Source organism: Podarcis erhardii (genome assembly GCF_964252035.2).
Source record: "Podarcis erhardii genome assembly, chromosome: 6".
NCBI classification, from domain to species: Eukaryota; Metazoa; Chordata; class Lepidosauria; order Squamata; family Lacertidae; genus Podarcis; species Podarcis erhardii.
Window position 1 is genome coordinate 14,550,898 of NC_138510.1, and position 17,171 is coordinate 14,568,068.

General features: G+C 46.0%; 1 protein-coding gene across 1 annotated transcript; it reads left to right on the plus strand.

Moving 5' to 3' along the window:
* The first annotated feature begins 4 nt into the window (after positions 1 to 4).
* ANKRD60 (ankyrin repeat domain 60) lies at positions 5 to 10,189 on the plus strand. Its single transcript, XM_081868092.1, has 4 exons — positions 5 to 311; positions 2,740 to 2,870; positions 6,263 to 6,428; positions 9,590 to 10,189. The coding sequence occupies exons 1-4, from the start codon at positions 35 to 37 to the stop codon at positions 9,862 to 9,864; spliced, it is 849 nt and encodes a 282-aa protein (XP_081724218.1). The 5' UTR covers positions 5 to 34; the 3' UTR covers positions 9,865 to 10,189.
* The last annotated feature ends 6,982 nt before the right edge of the window (positions 10,190 to 17,171 follow it).

The window sequence follows — 17,171 nt, forward strand, 5'->3', positions numbered from 1 at the left end:
TCAGATAGCAACAATCTGATGAGTGGTTCAAAGAATGCCGGCCAAGAAAAAAAAGCCAGTGAGCACTTCCTTGCTCAGAGTGGGGGCTTCTCGCGGCGGCATCTTCTCACGGCATAGGTCATTACGTCCAGGGGACTTTCAATCTCCCCTAATCCGATATTTTAACATCAAGTTGCATCTGGTGGAGGCTGATGAGGTCTATACGGTGCCCGAGTGTCACCGCGACTTAACCATAAAAAATTTGAAGAACCGCCTGGAGCTCTTAGTCGGGATCCCTGTGAATTTCCAACGCCTCCACTACCTGGATAGAGGTGAGGTCCCTCTTCTACAATCAGCAAAAGTGTTACGGGAAAAGAATTCACCTTTCAGAGTTAGACCAGCTAAGCTGGGAGTCGGCATCCAAAACTGGATACAGTGGTACCTCGGGTTACATACGCTTCAGGTTACAGACTCCGCTAACCCAGAAATAGTACCTCAGGTTAAGAACTTTGCTTCAGGATGAGAACAGAAATCGTGCTCCGGCAGCGCGGCAGCAGCAAGAGGCCCCATTAGCTAAAGTGGTGCTTCAGGTTAAGAACAGTTTCAGGTTAAGAATGGACCTCCGGAATGAATTAAGTGCTTAACCCGAGGTACCACTGTAGTTTCAAGAGATGTCTACCAAAATGGGTGACTTTGTAATGATGGTTACCTGTTTATTGCCAGTTTCAAGTATTGTAACATTCATGACTATATGATTTTATATGCCACATATACAGCCTGGGCTGTTGTATTCTATGATTAAAGTGTCATTCTGGACACAAGCAATCCAAATTCTGTGCTAACGAAAGCTGAATTGTATTAATTATACCAATATACATTATTTCATTTAGCACAATTCCCTACTTTTTACTCTTTTGTATAATTCTGGTTCTTCTAGTTTTGAGAGGGGCAAAGATACCGAAGCCCTATCCTTAATCACTGAAAATTTTATTCAGTTGCACCTTTCTGGCTTCTAAGATTTGTGCAGGCAATGCCCACAAACTTTGAAGTGTATTTTTTCAGCCTCAAGGAACCTGAATTAATAACCTTTAGTGTCGGTTTTTAGCTTCTATTCATCTTGCAGGTGGCAATTCTGTCACACTATATTGTTCCGTAATGTTTGGCAAATGGAGCCGAGAAGCAGCAAAGTCTTTTTTTCATATAGGAATATTGGTTGTCATAACATGAAATATTTTATGTTTACTTGCTTAAGGAGTCATCATTAGCTGTTTGCTTTTAATAATTGTTATGAAAGACGTTATGTGAATTTGTAGACTGTTTAGCAGCTGATCCAATTTGTTTTGCAGTTGATCCAATACAACATTTACAGTTCTACCTCCCTAAATCTTATCATTTTGAGATAGTTTAACTGTACATGGGTGGGTTAGTTTACTAAGCAAGTCATTATTTGACCAAGAAACAAATGTTCACGAGAAAAAGGATATTATGGTACAAGACACAGAATTTTCATGCTGGTAATCTCTGCTGCCATTAAGCAATCATAGTAAACCCTAGCCCATATGGGTTTGAAGACAGGGTTGAAAGAATGTGGTCAGAATCTAGAACAATAAAAAAGATTTGGCTGTTCCTGCAGAGACTCTTGTCGTGAACTGCTTTAAAGTTTGCCCAGAATTCTAGCTTTAAAAATCCATTTTAAAAATAAATTACAACCTTTATATCCCACCGTTCTGCCAACAAGTTACAGGGAACCAGGCAGAGGGCCTTCTTGGTAGTGGCGCCCTCCCTGTGGAACGCCCTCCCACCAGATGTCAAAGAGAACAACAACTACCAGACTTTTAGAAGATATCTGAAGGCAGCTCTGTTTAGGGAAGCTTTTACTGTGTGATGTATTACAGTATTTTAATATTTTTTTTGGAAGCCACCCAGAGTGGCTGGGAAGCCCAGCCAGATGGGTGGGGTATAAATAATAAATTATTATTATTATTATTATTATTATTATTATTATTATTATTAACCCATGATGGTATACACTGTTCCCTCTATCCCTGCCCCCTCCCTTTACCCATACAAAACCAATCCTGTGAGATAAGGTAGACCTATAGGCAATAACTGGCCCAACATCTCTCAATGAGTTGCATGACAGTTGGTTAGAGCTGATGTGCTGATGATAATGCCAAGGTTGCTGGTTGAATCCCTGTATGGAACAGTTGCATATTTCTGCATTGCAAGGGGTTTGGACTCTCAGGGTCCTCTCCAACCCTACAATTCTATGATTTGAACCCTGGTCTCCCAGATCCATGTCTAGCACTTAAGTGCACAACACTGGAGACAGCCTTCTTCGTTTTCTCTTGGTTGCTTCAATGTTTTGATTAAAAAACAAACAAACACAATGATGACAATTAATTGCCTTTCTACGAGATACCCAGATTACCCTGGGCTGTGTATAGATGGCTCAAAATTCAGGGCTGGCTTGTAAATGGCTGCTTTGTGGAGGCACAGGTGATCCCTGTGCATATTACAGGAAATTATTTTGTGTGTTAAGGGTAGGGACTAGGGAGAGACCATCAATTCACGCCCTAAAATAGAGCTGTTATGGTAAATGTCATTGCCTTTCAAGTCACCCTGAGACCTTCAAGTGGACTGATGTTTGCTCCCCCTCCCCCAAATTGATCTTGGTCTTTCAACCTTCCTTTTCACATCTCGATCGTCATCTTTTGCCTTGCAACCTTCTGAAGTTTTTCGTATTATCTCCTCCCACAGTGGATCTTAGTGACCACTCTATGTTCAAGGATAATGACATTATTCCTGGAGGAACCATCTCTATGCGAATATGGCCAGAAGACTCCTGGGGGCAATTGGTGACTGCTGCTGTGACAGGAAACAACAAAAAGGTTGGTTTTCTTTTCTTTTCTAAAGGGGGGTGGATTCCTTATACAGAAACTTCAGCGGGTGATTTGTGAGGGTGTCTTTATGTTGAGGAAATCAATGTTTCCATAGTAGGAGAGGGGATGTTAATGTTGTCCCCATGTCGCACACTGCTGTTGTTTGATTTTCAGTTTCTCTTTTTGCACAAATGTTTTGTTGTTGTTGTTTAGTTGTTTAGTCGTGTCCGACTCTTCGTGACCCCATGGACCAGAGCATGCCAGGCACTCCTGTCTTCCACTGCCTCCTGCAGCTTGGTCAAACTCATGCTGGTAGCTTCGAGAACACTGTCCAGCCATCTAGTCCTCTGTCGTCCCCTTCTCCTTGTGCCCTCCATCTTTCCCAACATCAGGGTCTTTCCCAGGGAGTCTTCTCTTCCCATGAGGTGGCCAAAGTATTGGAGCCTCAGCTTCAGGATCTGTCCTTCCAGTGAGCACTCAGGGCTGATTTCCTTAAGAATGGACGTGTTTGATCTTCTTGCAGTCCATGGGACTCTCAAGAGTCTCCTCCAGCACCATAATTCAAAAGCATCAATTCTTCGGCGATCAGCCTTCTAATGTTTTACCGTGTCATAAAAAGTCAGAGGATATATGTGCATTTTTGACATACATCCTCTGCCCAGTACCAAAGTACACTTTGAACACAGCACAATATCTCAAAATCACAAAGTGCTTAGCAGAAACAGGAAGCTTGATACTTCTGGCACCTTGTTAAAGCAACTAGTTGCTTGAGACATTAAAAGCAGCCACATAATAATCTAGAGATACTGCCTTGGTGCTTGTTTGTATCAGGCAGCACCAGTTTGGCTCCTTTCCTTAAAGGGTAGTGGCATTTCTATAACTTCCTTTACTCACTCTTTTTCACAGGTTGTACAATGAAAATAAAGGCATTATTATTATTAGATGCATAAGAGAGAGAATCTTCAGGGTCACCATTTTGCTTACTGCGTGAAGTTAAAATTGGCACTGCTTAACTTGCTTTAGCTTAATATTTTGCCAAGTCTGATGAAACAGGAACAATATCAAACCAATAACCCCTTAACCCCCCCTAAAGCACATTTAAAAGGGCATCTGATGTAGTCAGCCAAAGGCCTGGCTGAAAAGGAACATTTTTGCCTGGCACCTAAAGATGTATTATGAAGGCGCCAGCTGAACCTCCCCAGGGAGAGCATTCCACAAACAGGGAGCCAGTGTAGAAGAGGCCCTTCCCCATTGTCAACCTGTAGCTCCCTAACCTCGCTGCTGCCCATCCCCATCTTGATGAGTGCAGTGGCCTGTCATTGTTGACCCCTGCTGAGACTATATTATTGGCAGGCAAAACCTAGCCAGACCTAGCAGAGTAAACACAGAATCCACGGAAGCAATTGGCGACTTGGCTGCAGACAGGATAGACGAAGCAGGAACCAGGAACTTGTAGTTAGGTGTTTATTATATACAGTGGACTATTTACAGGAACAGAACATGGATCTTTTGCTAGCTCTCTCTGATAAGACTCACAACTCCTATACTGACACAGAACTCAAACTCCAAACTCTGAACACTGAACTCCTGAACTAGCACATTCCAGTTAGTAGGCCATTAATTATCACTCCCTTGAGAGAGCTTGACCAATCAGGGAGCGGTCTCCATGTCTCTGTTATCACCAGGCAGACTTACTCCTTCAGATTGCCTTCTGGTTATCTGCCAAACCTTAAATGACTCTGTGTGAGTAGCTGCAAGTACACAGTTTCCCAACATATATAGGGAATTTTTTTATTTTTTATTTACTTACGGCATCAATAGCCAGGCTGCTTTCCCCCTACCCCTTCACAGCTTGCTTAACATAGAATCATAGAATTGTAGAGTTGGAAGGGACCACGAGGGTCATCTCGTCCAACCCCCTGCAGTGCAGGAACCTTCTTCCTAACATGGCTGCTCGAATCCCTGACCCTGAGATTAAGAGCGTCCTGCTCTACCGACTGAGCGCTGATGGAGTGTTCTGCTTGCCATAGTAAATAAAAGGATATTGAAATGTTTCAGAACAAGGGTTGCAGTTTAATCCTTAGCCATGCTTGGTTTATGTAGTCCGTCTCTCCTACTCTTAAGCTTTATTGGATGAATTGCCTTCTGAGACAAACTTCTCAGTGACATCATTATCCTTGCTGTGAAATAAGCAAAGGAGCTTCATCCCTAGCCCAGTACATCACTGCTGGGAGGGAACACCAAAAAAGAATGAGATAACTGAGTTCAATACCAGTTTGGGGATGGCCGCTGAGACCATATAACACCGGTCCTGAAAGATCTTCATTGGCTCCCAGTACGCTTCCGAGCACAATTCAAAGTGTTGGTGCTGACCTTTAAAGCGCTAAACGGCCTCGGCCCAGTATACCTGAAGGAGCGTCTCCACCCCCATCGTTCAGCCCGGACACTGAGGTCCAGCTCCGAGGGCCTTCTGGCTGTTCTCTCACTGCAAGAAGTGAGGTTACAGGCAGAGGGCCTTCTTGGTAGTGGTGCCCACCCTCTGGAACACCCTCCCATCTGATGTGAAGGAAATAAACAGCTATCTGACTTTTAGAAGACATCTGAAGGCAGCCCTGTTTAGCGTAGTTTTTAATGTCTGTTGTTTTATCACTTTTTTATTATTATTATCATTAATCCTGTTGGGAGCCACCCAGAGTGGCTGGGGAAACCCAGCAAGATGCCCTGGGAAATTTGGGCTCTGTATGAATAAATACGGTACCCTAACAATATGTCTCCCTGAAACCATCCAACCTTCACATTCACATTAAATCAGGCTTCCTCAACCTCAGCCCTCCAGAAGTTTTTGGCCTACAACTCCCATGATCCCTAGCTGGCAGGACCAGTGGTCAGGGATGCTGGGAATTGTAGTCTCAAAACATCTGGAGGGCCGAGGTTGAGGAAGCCTGCATTGAATAGCCTTTGTCTGCTAATCTGCATGCATTTGGGAAGGATATTAGGGTTGCCATATTCTGAAGAGCGAAAAAAGAGGACACATTTGCAAACGTCTACTTTGAACTATGGATCGCTATGACGACTCTCATTTTACATACCCATGAGAGAAAGGATGTGTCCTGGGAAAAGGGGAGATATGGCAACCCTAACATTTCCAGCATATTAGCTTATTTTCTGCATTGCCCTTCCCACAATGATTCAATCCTCACATAATGACGAGTCTGGCAGAGAAGTCCAGAAGCCAAATGGAAGGCGATGCCGCAAACCCGCTGACTAGATAAACAGGAAAAATGTTGCCCATCTTCTACTGCCTTTCCAACAGCTTGGGCTTTGCTCACAGCGTGCAATAGGTTTCCTCCGAGTCTGTTTAAATAATGAGTCAATACTTGTTTTGTGTCTTCCATTGCCAGATTGTTGTTGCAGGAGGTGCAATGTCTTCCACATTTTCCACGGCCTATTCCACATCCCTGGGACCAGCAGAGAGGAGCGAATGGTTAGCACACCGAACCTTTGTGGCTTTATTTATCAATGCACGCAGGGGTCGTTTGGATGCAGTGGATTTCCTGATTCAAAATGGTAGCATCCCTATATTCTGAAGGGGCCCTTGTAGCTGTCTAAGGCTGATGTTTTCAATATTGCAAGTCTCAAAGTTTAAGGTGGTTAGGAATAAATAAGGGAATTGCTTCCAAACATTGTAGGAAAGTGAAACACAGTTTCAGTCCAACGTAAAAACCAGGGTCAAAATAGATAAAATTACAAAGATAGTATAATAACAAATGGACTTGTCTGTTGAGTTGAAACTTGATCAAAACCATTATATGACCAATAAAACCAAAATTTGTCCAAGATCAGATGTGTTTCAGCCCAGCTGGTCATCCTTAGTGGTCAGAAGAAAACTATTACGTACAATTTGATCACAGAGCTTTAGTTTAGGTTAATTTGCCTAAAATGATATGGTGAGCTGGTCGTCATATAACACATGGATTTCCCACCAAAGAATGCTCCAACTATCACACAGTTGCAGTCATTTCACACACTAGCCAGGTTATGGTTAAAATTCTACAACCAGGCTTAAGCAGTACGTGGACCGAGAACTCCCAGAAGTGCAAGTTGGATTTTGAAGGGGCAGAGGAACAAGAGACCAAATTGCAAACGTGCTGGATTGAGAAAGCTAGAGAGTTCCAGAAAAACATCTACTTCTGCTTCATTCACTATGCAAAGCCTTTGACTGTGTCAACCACAGCAAACTATGGCAAGTTCTTAAAAAAATGGGAGTGCCTGATCACCTCATCTGTCTCCTGAGAAATCTCTATGTGGGACAAGAAGCTACAGTTAGAACTGGATATGGAACAACTGATTGGTTCAAAATTGGAAAAGGAGTACGACAAGGCTGTATATTTTCTCCCTGCTTATTTAACTTACCGGTATATGCAGAATTCATCATGCGAAAGGCTGGGCTGGATGAATCCCAAGCCGGAATTAAGATCGCCGGAAGAAATATCAACAACCTCAGATATGCAGATGACACAACCTTGATGGCAGAAAGTGAGGAGGAATTAAAGAACCTTTTAATGAGGGTGAAAGAGGAGAGTGCAAAATATGGTCTGAAGCACAACATCAAAAAAACTTGACCATGGCCACTGGTCCTATCACCTCCTGGCAAATAGAAGGGGAAGAAATGGAGGCAGTGAGATATTTTACTTTCTTGGGCTCCATGATCACTGCAGATGGTGACAGCAGTCACAAAATTAAAAGACGCTTGCTTCTTAGGAGAAAAGCGATGACAAACCTAGACAGCATCTTAAAAAGCAGAGACATCACCTTGCCAACAAAGGTCTGTATAGTTAAAGCTATGGTTTTCCCAGCAGTGATGTATGGAAGTGAGAGCTGGAGCATAAAGAAGGCTGATTGCCGAAGAATTGATGCTTTTGAATTATGGTCCTGGAGGAGACTCTTGAGAGTCCCATGGACTGCAAGAAGATCAAACCTCTCCATTCTTAAGGAAATCAGCCCTGAGTGCTCACTGGAAGGACAGAACCTGAAGCTGAGGTGAATGTGAAGCCCGCACCTTACTCACCTTGGGAGGCAGCAATGGCAGCAGTGGGCACTGCCAGGCCTGCACGGCAGAACAACAATGACAATTTATTTATACCCTGCCCATCTGGCTGGGTTTCCCCAGCCGCTCCCCTTTGGCGCTCCCCTTTGGCACCGGGCACGCAGCTCCCAGGCAGGCCTTGCACACAGCAAGCACAAGCAAGGCCAGTACGATGCCTGTCCATAGCTGTCAACTTACAGATTTGAAAATAAGGGACCAGCAGCCTCGAAAATAAGGGATCAGCAGCCAAAATAAGGGATTTTGCTATTGTAAAGAGTTACATACATTGGTAGGACTGGCAGATGCTGTTGATCCGGCATAAAGCGGTTGTGACGCCGTGGCACCCGCTGAAGCGCTGCCCTTCTGCGTCCCTCCCCATCCCCTCCTCTTCCTCCTCCCTCAGGCCGCCTCCTCAGCTGCCACCACCGCTGCCGCCTCCGGACTTGCGGGCTGCGTGGGCGAGAGTCTCTCTCCCTCCCCCCCTCTTGGGCGGGGAAGGGCCGATGGAACTCCTTGTGCCAGGACGACGGCGCCAGCGCACGCTCTCTCTCACGGCAGAGGACCCCGAGCCGCTGCTTCCCTCCTGAGCCGGGCGAGCATGAAACCCGGGAAATTTAAGGGACATCATCAGTAAGGGATAGCAGCGGGACACGGCACTGGGATAAGGGAGTTTCCCGCCAAATAAGGGACGGTTGACAGCTATGTGCCTGTCTCCCTGCCCGGCCTCCCACTTTTCCATCTGTTCCCAACAGCAAGGGCTGGTGGACTGTCTGGCTGGGCTCCCTCAACCACTTGCTTGTTTACTCTGAGGCCGCCTCAGCTCCTGGCAACCAGCACCCCCTGGCCAGCCCCAGAGGCACCATTTGCCTGGGGAGCTCATAGCTGGGGCTGCTGCAATAAAGCCACACAAGCCTTTGGGAGGCAGAGATGCAAGAGGGCATCAGAGGAGGGAGGGAGGGGAGGGAAGAGGGGAAGAGGCCAGTGCTGCCTGCAGCACCCCTGACTATCATTCAAGGCACCCCAGGGTGCCAGGACACACTGGTTGAAGACCACTGCATTAGAGGGTTAAAGAGTTTACAGTGGACCCTCGGGTTGCAAACGTGATCCATGCGGGATGCACGTTCACAACCTGCAGTGTTTGCAACCTGTGTCTGCGTGTCTGCACATGCGTGGGTTGCAATTTGGCACTTCTGCGCATGTGCAAAGCACAATTTAGTGCTTCTGAGCATGCGTGACCGCCGAAACCAGGAAATAATCTGTTCTGGTACTTCCAGGTTTTGGCGGTCTGCAACCTGAAGAAACACAACCTGAAGTGTCTGTAACCCAAAGTATGACTGTACAGTGGCACCTCGGGTTAAGTACGTAATTTGTTCCTGAGGTCTGTTCTTAACCTGAAACTGTTCTTAGCTAATGGGGCCTCCCGCTGCCACTGCGCCACCAGAGCACGATTTCCGTTCTCATCCTGAAGCAAAGTTCTTAACCCGAGGTACTGTTTCTGGGTTAGCCGAGTCTGTAACCTGAAGCGTATGTAACCTGAGGCATATGTAACCCGAGGTACCACTGTATTGTCTTACAAAAGTTTTTTGATCTGTTAAACTCTGGTCTGTTAGACCCCTTGTTTTGAGTGCTTCCCCCTCTCCAGGTGCTGATCTGGCATATAAAACGCCGCTGGGTAGAACAGCCCTCCACGTTGCCGTCACCTCGGGCCACTGCGACTGTATTGACCTGCTTCTTAGCTACGGGGCCAAGATCAGCGATGAGGACAATGATGGGCATAATGCTGTGATGCTGGCCCGCCTGTGGGGGCAGAAGGAATGCGAGCGGAGGCTCTTCCGGTACCAGTGGAAGCTGCGGGCAGGTGCAAGTGCTCAGCTTGCTGCTATCAAGGTCAAATCGGTGGATAAAGTGGAACCTTGATTCCGAGTCTAAGATCCAGTGGAGGGGCTTTGATCACTTGCTGAGAAGCACCTGGTCTGAGCATCGTCAAATGTTTCTTTGTGAAGAAGTGGAGCATGGACTTCAGTTTTTGTTTGTTTGTTTGTGTAAGTGATGGTTGCCTCTGTAAGTTAACACCGCCCTTCTCAAACACACAATTAATGGATGACACTTCCATCCCTGTGCATGTTTGTATGTTTTTAATGCAGGTTTATAAACTGCTTCACCACCCAACGCTACCAAAGTGCTGTACAATAGAATGAATTATAAAGTTAAGAGCAATAAAATGATTTATAGAATTGTGCAACTGACATTCCATAAAATGATTGGGTCGCAAACAAACCAGTAGGTACTTGTCTACCAGTCCACAGCTAGACTGGTGACTGGGGGCGGCCACCGAGACCACATAACACCGGTCTTGAAAGACCTACATTGGCTCCCAGTATGTTTCCGAGCATAATTCAAAGTGCTGGTGTTGACCTTTAAAGCCCTAAACGGCCTCGGCCCAGTATACCTGAAGGAGCGTCTCCACCCCCATTGTTCTGCCCGGACGCTGAGGTCCAGCACCAAGGGCCTTCTGGCGGTTCCCTCATTGTGAGAAGCAAAGCTACAGGGAACCAGGCAGAGGGCCTTCTCGGTAGTGGCGCCCGCCCTGTGGAACGCCCTCCCATCAGATGTCAAAGCGATAAACAACTATCTGACATTCAGAAGACATCTTAAGGCAGCCCTGTTCAGGGAAGTTTTTAATGTGTGATATTTTAGTGTTTTTTGGTTTCTATGGAAGTCGCCCAGAGTGGCTGGGGAAACCCAGCCAGATGGGCGGGTACAAATAATAAATTATTATAATATTATTATTGTCTAATTTAAGCTGGTAATTGATTCTAGAGGGCTGAAGCTACTATACCAAAAGTCTGGTTTCTAGGACATACTAAGCACACCTCTGGGATCTGTGGAACTCACTGCCTATTGGCAATGAATGCAACTACCTTAGCGGAGGTGTAATATGGAATCAATGGTGTTCTGCATGTAAAACCCCATGTAAAGCACATTGCAGTAATCCAACCTTGGATTTTATTGGATTTGGGGGTGGGGGTACTTTTTCTCATTACATCTATCTGCATGTCATGTTTATGGGTTATTCCTGGCACAAGCCATGTGCCCATCTAATTCTTGGAGGACCCAGTCAGCAGCACTTTTGGGAATGGCAAGAAGACAGCCGGATCCGTTTGCAACCAGAGGTACCACTGTAGTATGGGAAAAAGCCTTATTAGAAAAACTAACCAATAAACTGAAACTGACACGGGGACAAATCAAATAATAATAATAATAATAATAATAATAATAATAATAATAATAAAAAATTTTATTTATACCCCACCCTCCCCGGCCAAAACTGAGAGCGGCTAACATCAAATATATATTACCATAAAATCAAGCAATCAATTAAAATACATCCTAAAATCAAATCAGGATCAAAGTGAAATCAAATCAGATGGCAACCCGCAAATGAGGGATGGGGTCTTTAAATGCTCACCAGGACTAACTGTTTATACGGATCTTATATGAGCCTGTGAGAAAAGTTGGGGGGACACTTCCATGCAAGGTCTTATAAGGAGAAGAGGGGAAGTCAGACTGATCCCCGACCAAAGGCCTGGCAGAACAGCTCCGTCTTGCAGGCCCTGCGGAAAGATGTCAAATCCTGCAGGGCCCTGGTCTCTTGTGACAGAACGTTCCACCAGGCTGGGGCCACAGCCGAAAAGGCCTTGGCCCTGGTCAAGGCTAGTCTAATCTCCTTAAGGCCCGGGACCTCCAAGATGTTATTATTTGAGGACCGTAAGGTCCCCCGTGGGGCATACCAGGAGAGGCGGTCCCGTAGGTACGAGGGTCCTAGGCCGTATGGCTCCCTTTTATCACATACACAGCACAACAAGACAACGACAAGAACCAGTTCCCTGGTTTGAAATATTTCGCCACTGAAGACACATTTTAGTTCTGTTTTGAATGTCCTTCGTTGGCATGCCATTCTAACAGTACCCGGTAGAGGGCGCTCAAGGATCAGACACCAAGCAGCTAATCGCTGTTTGGTCTTTCAGATTCCTCCGGAGACCAGGTAGGATACTCCAAAGACCAACCTGCAAAACTGAAGGTTGGCTGCAGGCAGGAGCATCCAGCTCAGCCAGATGAAGAAGGGTCAATTTGGTATTTGCCTTGTGGCATGGACATAAAAGGAGGGAGAACACAAAGCAGGGATGCTTCACAGCCTGCAGCCATGTACACAGCTTATCTTTTCACCAGAGCTATCCCAGGGGTGGTGGTATTGATATTATTGTTATTGTTATTGTTATTATTATTTATTTATACCCCACCTTTTTCCATAACTCAAGGCAGCTTACAGGTAAAATAAAGGTAAAGGGACCCCTGACCATTAGGTCCAGTCGTGACCGACTCTGGGGTTGCGACGCTCATCTCGCTTTATTGGCCAAGGGAGCCGGCGTACAGCTTCCGGGTCATGTGGCCAGCATGACTAAGCCGCTTCTGGCGAACCAGAACAGCGCACGGAAACGCCGTTTACCTTCCCACCAGAGTGGTACCTATTTATCTACTTGCACTTTGAGGTGCTTTTGAACTGCTAGGTTGGCAGGAGCAGGGACCGAGCAACGGGAGCTCACCCCGTCGCGGGGATTCGAACCACCGACCTTCTGATCAGCAAGTCCAAGGCTGTGGTTTAACCCACAGCGCCACCCACGTCCTCTACAGGTAAAATAGGAACAGCTAAAAATATATTTTTTTAAATGCCCAATCATTAGAAAGCAAGTAAACTTTCATAGAATCAAAACTACTTGTAAATCTGTAAGATCTATTAAAGATGATTGCAATTAAAACAGCACAGCACCAGCCCTTTCATTAGAAGCAGCCTGTTCCCAAAAGCCTGTTGGAACAAGGAGGTCTTTACCAGTGGACGAACAACAAGGAGGGAGCCTGTTTAGCTTCCCTCGAGAGGGAGTGCCAGAGTCTGGGAGCAACCACTGTGAAGGACCTGTTGAGAAGGGCAAATTGCACGGTGTGGGCCTCCAGCGTGGTGTAGTGGTTAAGAGTGGTAGACTCATAATCTGGGGAACCGGGTTCACGTCTCCGCTCCTCCACCTGCAGCTGCTGGGTGACCTTGGGCCAGTCACACTTCTCTGAAGTCTCTCAGCCCCACTCACCTCACAGAGTGTTTGTTGTGGGGGAGGAAAGGAAAGGAGAATGTTAGCCGCTTTGAGACTCCTTCAGGTAGTGATAAAGCGGGATATCAAATCCAAACTCCTCCTCCTCCTCCTTCTGCTGCCTTCATCTTCCCATAGCTCAAGGACTGTAGCTCAGTTGCAGAGAATCCATTGCGCAGATAAGGCTGCGAGTTAAATCCCAGTATCTCCAGGCAGGGCTGGTGCAAAGGGACCCTTTTCTGAAGCCCTGATGAGCCAGTCAGGGCAGACATGTTGAGCTAGGTGGACCAGTGATCTGACTCAGTGCAAGGCAATTTCCTATGTCCCCCCCCCCCAACCCACGGCTTACTGCATTTTGCTGTTTCGCAGTTACTTGTGTCTGTCAGCACTGAGTATGCATCTCCCCAAAGCGTGGGCTCTGGGGCAATTACCCCTGTTCTCCCCACCCCAGCCTAAGAGAGCCCTGTACAGTCATACCTCTTGTTACATTCGGTTCAGGTTATGTCTTTTCAGGTTGCGTCCTGAGGCGACCCAAAAGTACTGGAAAGGGTTACTTCCAGGTTTCGCCGCTGGTGTAATGTGGTGTAGTGGTGTAGTGTGGTGTAGTGGTTAAGAGCGGTAGTCTCATAATCTGGGGAACTGGGTTTGCATCTCCGCTCCTCCACATGTAGCTGCTGGGTGACCTTGGGCCAGTCACACTTCTCTGAAGTCTCTCTGCCTCACTCACCTCACAGAGTGTTTGTTGTGGGGGAGGAAGGGAAAAGAGAATGTTAGCCGCTTTGAGACTCCTTCGGGTAGTGATAAAGCGGGATATCAAATCCAAACTCCTCCTCTTCTTCTTCTGCATGCGCAGATGCACAAAAGGACATCATGTGCATGCGCAGTAGCTGCGAATCATGACCCGCACGTGCGCAGACGCAGGTCGCGTTCCTCTCAGGTTGTGAACGGGGCTCCGGAACGGATCCCATTCACAACCAGAGGTACCACTGTATAGACCACTCGCTATGAGGACACCTCAGAGCAGTTTGCAGTGTGTGTGTGTGTGTGTTCAGGCCCCACCATCTCTAAGTAAGGCTTGGAAGTGTCCCTGTCTGAAACCTTGGAGCATTGTTGCCAGTCAGTGTAGACAATATTGAAATAGATGGACCAACAGTCTGACTTGACATAGGACAGCTGCCTATGTTGCTAAGACTCAGTTTGTCATTAAACAGGCATGTTCTGCTGTGGAACAAGGGAACAGCAAAACCATAGAAAGAGACTCACGATGCATCCAGATTGGTTTGGGATACAGGAGCCAGCTTGTTGTAAACCTTTTCAGCTGATTACATGTCTATCCGATTCTGCCCCCCGCCAATATCTGATTAGCATTTTATGCCGCCTAGTTCAAGGGTGGGCTGGAGGAAGAGACTGTGGGTATCTTTGGATTCCCCTTCCTTTTTACTTAATTTGTAAGCGACAACAAGCAGGATAATCAGAAGAGAGTTAATGCAGGTGCGGGGATGGTGCGCCGAACTGAAGAGCGTTTTAAAATTCAGCACGATGACCTTGAGCGAGATGTAATTTCAAGAGTGACTTAAATGTGCTGAGGCTACAAAACAGCGCTGTGAATGTGGGGCTGGAGAAGGAGCTCCTGAGCAGAGCAAACATATTGAAAATGATTTGGCTATATTGGGATTAGGGTCTGATAAGTGGCTTATGGGGCTCGCAGCAGAGAGGAGAAGAATGAGGTAATGAGGCCAGGGACCAAAAGCAATAAGAGAGTGCGGTCTGAGCAAGAAGAATGTGGAATATAGATCAGTCCATCACCGGGAGAAATCACGAGGCGTATGAAAGTAACTACTAAATTGCACCCAATCGAGGCAACTGCCTCAGGACCGCAAGCTACATTAGCAGGAGGGCCATGGGATGCTGCTCTGCGGGTGCAGGTTGGGCACCAAACATTTTCAATGCACCCCCTACCTGGTCTTGCATGCAGAAATCTAGCATGTCAAGGACAAGTTGTAGTGCTAATTTTCTAAGTACGGAGAAACTTTTTATATGATGGCCAGCTTTGGCACCATCGCTGCACATCGGGCGTCGTCACCCTTTCATGCATGTAGCATAGCTGTCAACGTTTCCCTTTTTTAAAAGGGAAATTCCCTTATTCTGAATAGGATTCCTCGCAAGAAAAGGGAAAAGTTGACAGCTGTGGTATGTAGTGAGATGCATGTGTTACTTTGCACACAGGAAGGAGGTGTGGGTGCTTTTGCTGCATAATTTATTTTAGACTATTTATGTTTATATTTCACTCTTCTTCTATCATGGATCTTAAGGCAGTGTACATGCATTTCCCAAGTGGTTACACATTTAGGAACTGCTTAGCTTCATAATGTGCCTTCAGACCATACCACAGGACCTAGTTATTTTTCTATTTTAACATAGCTGTAGGTTAAATTTCTAGGCAATGCTCAACTTAGAAGAACAATAAAAAACCCACCACACAAAAAGAACATAATTATGAAGAAAAGCAAAATAATAAAACCCATTCAATTTGTTAGCAATCTGTAGGATGGTAAATCATAACGCAGTCGACTGTAACACTAGTTCAGCTGGGGTAGTAAGTGGACCCAGAATTACTCAAGGGAAGACCAATTAAAACAAGTCTTTAAGGCCCTTTGAACTCTTGGGAATGTTAACAGCCTGCTGAGGGCCTTCTGGCGGTTCCCTGACAACGAGAAGTGAGGTTACAGGGAACCAGGCAGAGGGCCTTCTTGGTAGTGGCGCCCACCCTGTGGAAGGCCCTCCCAACAGATGTCATGGCAATAAACAACTATCTGACTTTAAGAAGGCATCTGAAGGCAGCCCCTTTTAGGGAAGTTTTTAATGTTTGACGTTTTTTTTTCAGTTTTTAATGTTCTGTTGTAAGCTGCCCAGAGTGGAAGGGTATGTATGTATGTATGTATGTATGTATGTATGTATGTATAGATAGATATGAAAGATAACAAATGGCCCCCTTTCTCCTGTAGATAGGGATGTTGGAGAATTCTGTCAGAAACAAAAATAGGAGTGGAAACTGCCACTATATACACATTCCTCCGAGGTTGGATATCACACAAGTGAACAAGAGCAGTATTCCATACAGTTACTATTTCTTCAGCCCACAAATGTTACATAAAGAATTATGTTGTTTTCTCCGTTGCTTTTTGGTGTTTCCCTTCCATTGCAACACACAGAAATCAACCGCATAATAACAAATTGCACACAGCGCATAGCATGACGAATAAGGTAGGTTTCAGCAGAAGCCGAACTGTAGCAGAACGGGAACAGCGGCGATTGCGCTGAATGGAGGAGGGCATGGAAATCGCTGCCTCCTTACATTGCTTACCTGTGGGTGTGATAACCTTGAGCCATCCACATTTCCTTGCTGGTAGGTGAGGAGGCCTCAGATCTGAGCAGACGTAGCCAGGCTCCTTTTTAATGTGTGTGCAATGGGCAGCCTGTCCCTCAGAAGCTGCAAGGAAGAGGTTTATGAGTTTCTTGTCTAGCAGTACTCAATGATCATGATAAGCCCATCATCGGGGCGCTCAGAACTCCCACTATAATCATGAGCCCTCCACGAGGGACGGTCCCGGCTTGCTGGATTTAACATAGCCCCAGTTCCGTTGTCATCTCTGTTGTCGCACACTTAAGCAAGTACCCTCTAGTAATTTTATTCCTTATTCACATGCACACTTAATGTCCTTAGTCATTAAGCTGAAAAATGTTAACCTTGTCATGGTTAGTGACTAGAAGCAGAAAAGTCCATTTAATTCCCAGGGGAATGAATTCTAATTTTCTGCCTGTCAGATGCTGACATTTTACATATTTTCCTCCGTCTCCCACCTCCACCCTCCACTTTGCTTAGTGCTAAATTTAAATATGTGTCATAAGAAAGGACCTTTTTATTTGCTCCAGAAACCCCGGAGGCTTGGAGGGGAGCCAGCAGGAGCTCTTCTTGACCAATGGCTGTGGTCGGAGCTGATTTGTATTTTCTAAAGAGCAGGGAGAGAGGTGAGAACGCAAACTTGCAGACAGAAGGTCACAGCAAAGGACACATTAGTGCTT